General features: G+C 35.9%; 1 protein-coding gene across 1 annotated transcript; it reads left to right on the forward strand.

Moving 5' to 3' along the window:
* Positions 1-310: 310 nt before the first annotated feature.
* On the forward strand, positions 311-8,019 carry LOC133313731 (probable pectinesterase 29). Its single transcript, XM_061515136.1, has 6 exons — positions 311-543; positions 807-966; positions 1,991-2,197; positions 2,371-2,618; positions 4,267-4,405; positions 7,639-8,019. Exons 1-6 carry the CDS (start codon positions 311-313, stop codon positions 8,017-8,019), a joined length of 1,368 nt encoding a protein of 455 aa, XP_061371120.1.
* The last annotated feature ends 3,160 nt before the right edge of the window (positions 8,020-11,179 follow it).

Consider the following 11,179-nt stretch of genomic DNA (forward strand, 5'->3'; position numbering starts at 1 on the left):
ATAATCACATATCACAAAATTTGTATTATTTTTAAGAATTAATTATGATACCATGATTGAAGTTTCGTTTCCTTATTTGACTCCCTTTCTGCTGTAATTAGGCATTTTCCTTTTATATACATTTGATTTTTTATTTTATTTTATTTTCCCTCCACAGCATATGGAAATTTGTCTTTAAATACGGATTCATCTTTGCAGGTTTCAATCAAATGCAAAAAAGTTGTGACTTGTCAGGGCTTGTGTGAGGGCTATTCCTTTTCCTTCTTGAAGCACTCCACAAGACCTGATCTTTTTTCTTTGATCCATCATGATGAATCTTCGTTGGTGTTTCTTAACTTATCTCTTTCTCTTGGTGGGGTTGAAAGTAGATCTAGCTAATGCTCAGATTTACAGAAAAGTTGGAAAAAAAATCCTCCCTTATTCCAAAATAGTTGTGGATCAAACAGGGCATGGAAACTTCTCTACCATACAATCTGCTATTGATTCAATCCCTTCCAACAACAGACATTGGGTCAACATCAAAGTGAATGAAGGTACCTACAGGTAAATATTCTCCTCTATGAATTTCATATGAAATCATGCACTATATTTTTATTTTTTTCAGTTGTAAACTTTAAAATTGTCCTAGAAAAACATAATATAATCAATTAAGGTATGATAAAAAAATTTAATTGGCTTTGATTTAAAATTTTATTAGAAGATATAAACCAATCATGTATGAAAGATTATTGTGATTGTCAACAATTCAATGCCTCAAATCTCAATGAACTGATCAAAAAACATGTTTTATTTTGTGTTTGTTTCAGAGAAAAAGTGAAGATTCCTCTGGATAAGCCTTACATTATACTAACAGGAGATGGAAAGAGGAGAACTTTAGTTGACTGGGATGACCATACGGCAACCGATCAGAGTCCTACATTCTCAATCATGGCTGACAATATTGTTGTCAAATCCATGAGCTTTAGGGTAAGAATTGCTCTACTTGCTGCTTCCTTTAAACCTTTTATGTTTGCTTTCAATTGACAATGCTCAATGCTCTAAAAGCTTCGTGATGATAATGATGCATTAATTTTTGTTTTAAATTATAAACAATGTTATTTTTTATTTCTTGTATATTCCACCACAACTTTAACCCTATATGTTTTGGTAATGCATGTGTGTACATGAAGAGTGTGTTTGGTTGCCCTTTTTTCACATTTTTTTTCTCGTCCCCCATTCTAGTGTCAAACTCAAACTAAGAATGGATTAAGAACTAGAATTATTTGACTAAGATATAGTGTTTTGGTCTTTAGTGTTTGGTGGAGTTAGTTCAAAACCCATTCATAAAAAAGAAAGAAGAAGAACAAAATACAAAATACCCCAACATAAATAAATTTCCAACCAACCGAAAATTAATGTGTAAATTACAAACGACTGCTTATGATGCTAAAAACTTGGGGTTTTTTTTTAAACTACAATTGATCCAGGGTTCATCTACTTATGGATGGTAAATTTTACCTCGTTGAATGTCTAAAAGACAACACAGATTGTACCTGCAAATTAAGCCATTGTAAATCTCCGTATATATATATATATATATATGTTATACTCTTTTTTATAAATATTAAATAAATTTCCATATCAAAATTTGTAATATTTGTAAAAAGAAAGAAACACAAAATTTCCACATGTTAAAATTTTGTAAAATTTCAACAAAAGATCCATTACCCGTGATCACGTGTCCGTACATTATTATTAAGGAAACTTTCAATTTAATTGACTGTTTTCATTAACTGATTTTAATGAAATTAAAATCTTATGTGTCTCTACATTACTATTAAGAAATCTTCCAAATTTGTTAATCTTTGTTTGTTCTTAATCTGTGTTTAGTTTTCTATTCTTTATTTTTTGTGGGGTTGAATCTATGTTAATTTTTGTAGCCCTTTTCATAAACCCAAAAAAATATTGAGTTTTGATAGAGTTCTAAAATTTGTCTCTTAATGTGGACCAGAATTCATACAACAATCCAATGAATAGTAATCCTGTAACACCTGCCGTAGCTGCGATGGTAATGGGCGACAAGTGTTACTTTTTTAGAGTTGGTTTCTTTGGTATGCAAGACACTTTGTGGGACCAATTGGGAAGACATTACTACAAGCTTTGTACTATACAAGGTGCTGTTGATTTTATCTTTGGTGCAGGCCATGCTTTATTTGAGGTAATACTAAAGCTATTTATTTTTCTCTTGTTCATGTTTTATGCCTATGAACAAAATTAATTAATAGCATTTGTGTGCACGTTAAGATTTGAGTAATTAATTATTTTGAATATTATAAGCATTAGCAAAACCATGATCTATAGTATAACTCATTTATTTATTTGTTTTTGTAGAGTTGTGTCATATCTGTTATTGATGGGGCACTAGGTCCAGGTTTGCCTGGTTATATCACAGCACAAGGGAGATCAAGTCCAAAAGATTCAAATGGTTTTGTTTTCAAAGATTGTAAGGTGTTTGGAAGTGGGTCAATTTACTTGGGAAGGCCATGGAGAGATTACTCTAGAGTTCTCTTCTACAATACCTATATGTCCTCCATTGTACAACCTATTGGTTGGGATGCATGGTTTTCCGCTGGACACGAGTAAGTTCACTTTTTCTTACTCTTGTTTTCTCAACAAAAACTTAGTTATGTGACTACATTAATTCATGTTCAACATATATAATAATGCTAGTTTAATATGTATAATTAACATAAAACTTTCTACTAGAAACGCTTGAATTGTAAGGATATTTTATCCCATTTTTAGAAGAAAAAAAATAGAGGTGTTTTATTGGAAATCGATCATCTCATGTGTCATTTAACATGATCATATTATGTGGGAGAATCTTAACCATCAATTAAAAAATCAAATGTGAAAATTTTGTAACTTATTCATATATTTTTTCTCTATCATCTTTTATCACCGTTAATTTATTTTTAAGATACTCTCATATAATATAATCATATTAAATAACAGCTGAGGATTTATTCTGGTTTTTATATTATGAATAAAACTTGTCATACCAAAAGAAAAAACACCTTAAGGGGGCGTTTGGTCGGAGGTATCTTATCAGATAGATAGAATTCTGATAAGTGGGAAAGATGAATCACCATGTTTGGTTGAAGATTTTCAAAAATTTCTCCAGCGAAATCAGTTCCCCATCCATCAAGTTTGCATGTCAATTTGGCTTAAATGCAAGGCAACCGATTCCCATCTGAGATGTGGTATTTGAGGATATCTACCTAAATGAAGAAATGAATGATTAACCACATGACCACCATACCCTCAACTTGGAGCCCAAATCACATCTGAAGGAAGGTGACAGCTGTACATACACGACCACTCTCCGCACCGGCACCGGATACCAGCAACTGAACGACGTTGTCACACCACCACCAGCAACCAAAACAGAACCAAACACTGAAACAGAGCACAATAGGCAAAGACAAACCAATAACCACCCACCCAGATCAAAACAGTAACAGATTGAAGGAGAAAGAGTTCAGCCACAACCCAGATTAGCCACAGTCAAACCAACCCAAGCAGGACCTAGTCAAACCACCCACAAATTGAAGTTGCCCCAAGCACGGACCATTGCATTAGGGTTCAGATGAGAGAATGAGGTACAATGGGATGTTCCAGATGAGGTTGAATAAGAGAAAGAGATCAAATGGGGTGTTTAGGATTTTGGTAGGCTTGATTTTTTTTTTCCCCTGAGAAATTGATTGCTCTGCCACTTGGATGGTGGCTGTGCAAAATTAGCTGATCCCTATAATCCTACCCCAATCACATCTTGAAGCGGCGTGGAAGGTGAAGGAAGGGTAAAGGGTAGGTGATTTAAAAAAATGTAAAAAGAGGGATATTTTTGTAATTGTAACACATTTCCCCATCTATATTTTATCTCACACCAAACATAGACTTTTATAATCTTATCTAATTTGTCCAGTAAATTTTTTTTCAACCAAACAACTTTTTTTACATTTTCCTACCAAACTCAATTTTCAACCATTTCCCTATCAATTACATTTTTCCAGTATTCAAAAAATTTATCCTCAACCAAACACCCCCTAATACATCTTTGTTTGGAAATGCTTAACATTATTTTCAATAAAAAAAAGTTCAATAATTTTTTTTTCCTTAAGAATACAACATGTCGACGTTTTGTTTGTTTGTTTGTTTTTTTTTCCCTTTTGTATGTCTTTTAATTTCTTTGCTAGGGGATTCATTTTTTGATATAAAAAATTGCAGGGATCGCATAACGTTTGCTGAGTATGGCAATTTTGGACCTGGTGCTAATACATCCAAGCGAGCGAATTGGGCTAAGAAGTTGGGTTTATCAACAGTTAAGGAGTTGGCAAGTTTGAAATTCATTGACACTGAAGGATGGGTTGACAGATTAAGAATCATTGGTAGGGTTCCGAATAAATAAAAAAGAAAATTAAGAGTATCTTAAGCTGAAATAGCATGAGAAGAACCACGGTAGTTTGTGTTCATAACTATTGATTTCTTTCATTTAGTAATTTGTTTAACTCTTTTGGGTGTGATTCATTGATGAATTGGTCATTGGAGACTCTTATATTCCAATTACTCATTTATTTTTATTTAATAAGTTCTTTTGCTCTTTTTCTTTGTGATATCCATTTATGAGTTGTTTAGTTGAAGTTAGAGATTTTCTTTTCCCAATTACTCATTGGAGCATTAACCAAAACTTCCTCTTGTGTAAGGTCTATGTTTTTAGTGGCCTTTTGACGCGTGGTCCAAAACTCCACCCTAAACCAAAGCAATTTTTTGTTAAAAATTCAAATACTTCAGTGTGAGTTGAATCCCAATTATAATTCTTTTCCCACACTACCAATTCAGTTCAAATAACTTTTGTTTTTATGTAGTTCAAACGGTTTTATTAACATTTTTTAGCTATTCTTAATTGAGGTTAAGGAATAATTAATTTTCTTATTATTGATTTTTGAAGTGATCACTAAGAAATTAATTTTCTTAATTGAGGTCGCAAGTCGACACAATACAAAAAATTTACCAAAAAAATCTGAAATTGACACTATACCGAGGGTTGATACAACATAACACGACTGACGAATAGAATTTTATAATGTGAATTACTAAAAATATCTCAAATATTGGTTGGCACTTTGGTCGTGCATGCGAGTTAACCCGTGACACGATATAACACTAATTCGTATCAAAAAATAGAACTCGCACAATCCGTTTAAACACGTAAGTCAACACGACACGTTTGGCTTATCTGATCACTGGTCATAAACTGATTTGCCACCCTTAACTATATGAGATGTGCCGGGGATCCAAAATGGAGGATAATGTTAGGTGGATATGGCATTGGTGAATAACCATTTTTACATTTCAAATGATATTTTGTTTTGGTGCAATTTTTGTTTAGATATACACTCGGACTAACAAGGAAATTTACTAAGTCTAATAATTGTTGTGACAAATTATTTATCTATATAAACCTTGTTTTCCCGTTATATTGCCTCATAGTAACATATGGTCATGTAACCAGTCATATTCTGGAGTTCTTTTCTGATAAATATGATTATTGACGTACATCAAAACATATTGCAATGGCGCGTCGCTCCTTTGTGCATATTTGTATAAGTTAGCGACAACAAAACAATTTTTTTATGTGCATTAGTTAATAGGGTGTGTCTTGTGTTGTATATTCTTAATTTCAATAACATTTTTTGCGAGAGACGTGTGTTTGAGTTTTGTATATCTCATCCCTTCAATAAGATTTTGAGTAAAACCGCATTTCAGTAACCCTATTAGGCAGGAACTAAAATATTTAAAATTTAGTTATTAAAAAATAAATTGATAAAATTAATTTTAAATAACTAAATTAATAAAAAAATTAAAAGTTAAAATATAATTTTTCTATAAACCTATAAATGCTACCCTGTGTATGTGTGTACACATCAGGCTTTTGGACAATATTTATAATACAATTTGAAAAAATAATTATTAAAACAGTTAATATAGTTTAAAAACTATTTATCACAATCTGATCTCGTTGGCCCCATCAGCTAGGTCCATTTTATATTTCTGTCATTTTATGGGTAATTGATTTTATGTTTAGGGATGATAATTAATTTTATATTTATGAGATCAATTGTGGGTGATTCATTTTATATTTATAGGTGATTGATTTTGTAATTAAGTAAAAAAAAGTAGGTTTTTCTAAATATTTGAGTATGAAAAAAAAAATGTGTTTTTTATTTGATTACAGTGGCCAAAGTTGAATTTCCTACGAGGTTGTTGGCATCTCTGTTGATTTTATACCCAGTGTTGTTGCCAACTTGCCATGTTATAATTTCTAATCCCGAACAATATCTAATTTGTTTATTTTTTTTTGGATAAACCCCAAATATCATCTGTCGTGTGTCCTTACACATGTTTGTGTCCTTACATATATTCCGTTTTTATTTCCCGCAGAATATGTTTTCGGTTTAAATTCCATCATTAATTTTGATGAAAAAATTTTCATCGATAAATTGAGAATATATATATATATATATTAGCATAACAGCTCAGCTAGCGGTTGTATCATCTGTAATGTACACACACTGCACTTGATCCCTCTCCCCATGCAGTTAGAGTTTGTTAGTCAAGTTTGTTAGTCAGTAGAGTTAGTTACTTGCTGAGTCATCTCTTGAACTCTATAAATAGTCTTCTGTAACACAGTTTACAAGTATGATAGAATCTCTCCTTCTCAAATGAACTCTCCCTTCTCTCTTTCGTCCCGCTGCTCAAGTTCTTTTATGGTATCAGAGCCTTCTCCTTGAAGGCCTGATCCATATAGAACCTCATCATGTCTTCCGCAACTCATACTGAATCACCACAAACAAATTAGAAATCGCCTTCAGAAGCAAGCCAAAACACAAATATGGAGAATCGTGCAACAGAGATCAAAGCTCCACAATTATTCAATCAGCAGATCACAGTGAAGTTAACAGAGGAGAATTATCTTTTCTGGAATCAAATTGTAGAACCGATTATCACCTCTCATCAAATGCATCGCTTCCTGGTAAATCCTAAAATACCTCTTCAGTTTCTGTCAGAAGAAGATCTGATGAATGGAATCCAGAATCCAGCATATGTAGATTGGATAACTCAAGATTCGATGCTCCTCTCTTGGCTTCTGTCAACAATTTCTGAATCAGTGGTTAATGAAATTCTTGGTGTGAAGTATTCATACGAAGCATGGAGCAAGATTCACAGGCTCTTTCAAGGTATGATGAAGTCAAAAGCGAGGTTACTTCGGTCAGAACTTCATTCAATCAAAAAAGGCTCAAAGGGTGAAGGAGTTCCTGTCACGTATTAAAGGTATTTGTGACTCACTTAAGGCTATAGGAAATCCAGTAAGTGATGAGGAACGAACTGATATTATCCTTGGAGGATTACCAGGCGAGTATGTAGCTTTTATTGCAACTGTTAATGGTAGAGAGAATCCGTATACTATCGAAGATCTAGGAATACAACTTCTAACACATGAACAAATCCTTGCAAAGCAAACTGAGTCACTGATCACAGAGAATGCAACTGTCAATCTCACACTTCAGAACCACACAGCAGAAAAACAGAATGACACAGATAAAAACAGAACCAGTGACACCTCATTTGCTCCTACTGCACGTAATCAGGATCAAATCACAGGATACAATATATCCAATGCCAGTTATGGAGGTCGTTTCTATAGTCCTAGAAGAGGAAGAGGACGTTATGGAGGTCGTTTTAACCGAGGAAGAGGACGTGGAGAGCGTACCAATGTTCAATGCCAATTATGTTATAAGTTTGGTCATGATGTACATTCATGTTGGCACCGGTTTGATGAGAACTTCACACCTATTGCTCCTTCAAACAACACTGCTCAGTATTTTTCACCACAGTACTCTCAATATCCGAACAGTCAATCTCAACAGAATCGTGTATTTCATTACACTCGCGGCCAGAATAATCAACCTCATGCCATGATTGCTGCTCAACCTGGAATTTTGCCTACACCAACGACTGTTCCAGCACTTGATTGGTATCCAGATTCTGGTGCAACACACCATGTGACCTCCAATCCTCTCAACCTCATCCAAAGTCAGCAACTCAATGGTTCAGACCAAATCATGATTGGGAATGGTCAAGGTTTGGCAGTAACAGCTGTTGGTTCATCACTAGTTCCCTCTCCTTTTCACACTAACACACATTTACAGCTTAAAAATCTGTTAGTTGTGCCTTCGATCATGAAAAACCTTGTCAGTGTAAGTAAATTTGCACAAGACAATTCTGTGTACTTTGAATTTCACCCTACCTTTTGTCTTGTCAAATCTCAGGAATCTCATCAAGTCTTACTTGAAGGACAAGTTGATTCAAGTAGACTCTACAAATTTAATGACTTTCATCTTCATCAAGACCTCACTCGTGCCTCACAAATTGGTTCCAGTCATTCATTCAGTTCTCAAGTTTCATCAAATCCTGCAATCTCATTTTGCAATACAATTTCTGCAACTACTGCATTACCTGATTGTAATAATGTACACACAAATACTCCTCAGTCTCCTGAGATAGGTAGTTCCATGTTGTCAATGTGGCATTGTCGCCTTGGTCATCCACATAAGGATGCACTAAAGTCTGTACTCCATACATGCAATATACCTATTGTTAATAATAAAGCTCTTGAGTATTTCTGTTCTGCATGCTGTATTGGGAAAGCCCATCGATTACCTTCTTCACCTTCTACCACTGTGTATCATCAACCGTTTGAACTCATATACAGTGATTTGTGGGGACCTGCCCCGGTTAAGTCTATGATGGGGTATCTTTATTACATATCATTTGTTGATGCACATACAAGGTTCACATGGATATACCCCTTAAAATCAAAATCAGAAGCTCTACCTACCTTTCAAAATTTTCATTCTCTCATCAAAACACAGTTTAATATGCCAATAAAGTCCATCCAAACAGATTGGGGTGGGGAATTTCGATCATTTAAACAGTTCCTTCTCATACATGGTATCAACCATAGGGTAGCATGTCCTCACACTCACCATCAAAATGGTGTAGTTGAGAGAAAGCATCGCCACATTGTTGAAACAGGATTGACCATGCTGTCTCATGCATCTCTCCCATTAAAATATTGGGACTATGCCTTTATTTCTGTCGTGTACTTGATCAATCGGTTGCCCACTGCTGCCTTAGACTTTGCTGTTCCTTTCACTCGGCTATATCACACTGCACCTGATTACAAATTCCTTAAGGTGTTTGGCTGTGCCTGTTTTCCCTTTCTTCGACCTTTTAACAAGCACAAATTAGATTTTCGCTCCCAAGAGTGTTTGTTTCTTGGCTATGCTACAAATCATAAAGGATACCTATGTCAAGGGGCTGATGGTCGTGTATACATTTCCAAGGATGTTTTGTTTCATGAGAATAAGTTTCCTTTTCCCTTATGGCACATCAGCACCAGCCCTCAACCTTCTTCCACTCCTCCCTCATTTCCACTTTCTGTCTTGCCTCGATACAATATGCATCATTCATCATCAGCTGCCACTACTACTAGCTCATCCCTTGAATCGAAACAGCTTTCCACTCCTCCTGCTACTTCATCTTTGCAGGTTCCTGAGTCTCCTCCCATTGAGTGTCATATTGATTCTTCTGCAGTTTCCCCCTCTACTCCTGTCATGACTATTGTACCTTTTGTCTCCGCAGCAAATCAATCCACTGTTGTCACTTCTGTGTCTCCTTCCTCCTCCTCTGTTACACCACTTCCTCCTTCCTCCTCTGACTATCAACCTTCAGTCTCAGTTAGTTCTCCTCCTTCTTCCCACTCTATAATTACCAGGTCCAAAGCCTTAGCTCGGTCTCTTGTTTTACTCACCCACATGGAACCTTATTCTATTAAACAAGCCTTGACTAGTCCCCAATGGCTTAATGCCATGCAAACAGAATTTCGTGCACTTCAGGCTAACAACACCTGGTCTCTTGTTCCCCTTCCTTCTCACAGGAAAGCCATTGGTTGCAAATGGATCTTCAAAGTTAAAGAGAATTCTGATGGCACTATAAACAGGTACAAAGCTCGTCTTGTTGCAAAGGGATTTCACCAACAAGAGGGCTTCGACTATACAGAAACGTTTTCTCCTGTGGTTCGTCCTGTGACAATTCGCATCATGCTCACCTTGGCCCTTACCTATGGTTGGCAGTTGAGGCAATTGGATGTCAACAATGCATTCCTTAATGGTGACTTAGTCGAAGATGTATACATGACTCAACCACCAGGTTTTGAGGTTGCTGACAGGTCCTTGGTGTGCAAACTCCACAAGGCTTTATATGGTCTCAAACAAGCCCCAAGAGCTTGGTTTGACAAGCTAAAAACTGCTCTCACTCATCTTGGCTTTCACAGTAGTAGGTGTGATCCTTCTCTGTTTACTCTTCATCGTGGTCACACCTCCACTTATGTGCTTGTATATGTGGATGATATCACAGTTACAGGGAATGATGCTGCCTTTATTAATCGTTTGGTTTCTGACTTGAATGACAATTTTGCTCTCAAAGATCTTGGACCCTTGTCTTATTTTTTGGGGATTGAAGTCAAGAAACATCCCACAGGTTCCATTTCTCTCTCACAATCCAAATACATCAGAGAACTCTTAGCTCGTGCTCACATGTCAGATGCCAAAAGCATGCCTTCTCCCATGAGCACCAGTTGCAAGTTAACAAAACATGGCTCAACCTATTATGACAATCCGTTTCAGTACAGGTCCATCGTTGGTGCCTTACAGTATGCCACGATCACACGTCCAGAGATTAGTTTTGCTGTAAATAAGGTGTGCCAATTTATGTCTCAACCTTTGGTTGATCATTGGAGTGCGGTTAAACTGATATTGAGATATCTTCAAGGCACCATCTCCTATGGTCTTCTACTGCAACCAGCCTCTTCACCATTGCGTTTACCTCTTGTAGCGTTTTGTGATGCTGATTGGGCAAGTGACCCTGATGATAGGCGCTCAACTTCGGGAGCATGCCTCTTTCTTGGTCCAAATCTCATCTCATGGTGGTCTAAGAAGCAACACTTGGTTGCCAGGTCTACTACCGAAGCTGAGTATCGCAGCTTGGCTCTTGCTTCCTCTGAAATATTATGGGTTCA

This window comes from Gastrolobium bilobum, unplaced genomic scaffold (genome assembly GCF_033153095.1).
Source record: "Gastrolobium bilobum isolate Gb01-03AN ecotype WA unplaced genomic scaffold, APGP_CSIRO_Gbil_v1 utg170916, whole genome shotgun sequence".
NCBI lineage: Eukaryota > Viridiplantae > Streptophyta > Magnoliopsida > Fabales > Fabaceae > Gastrolobium > Gastrolobium bilobum.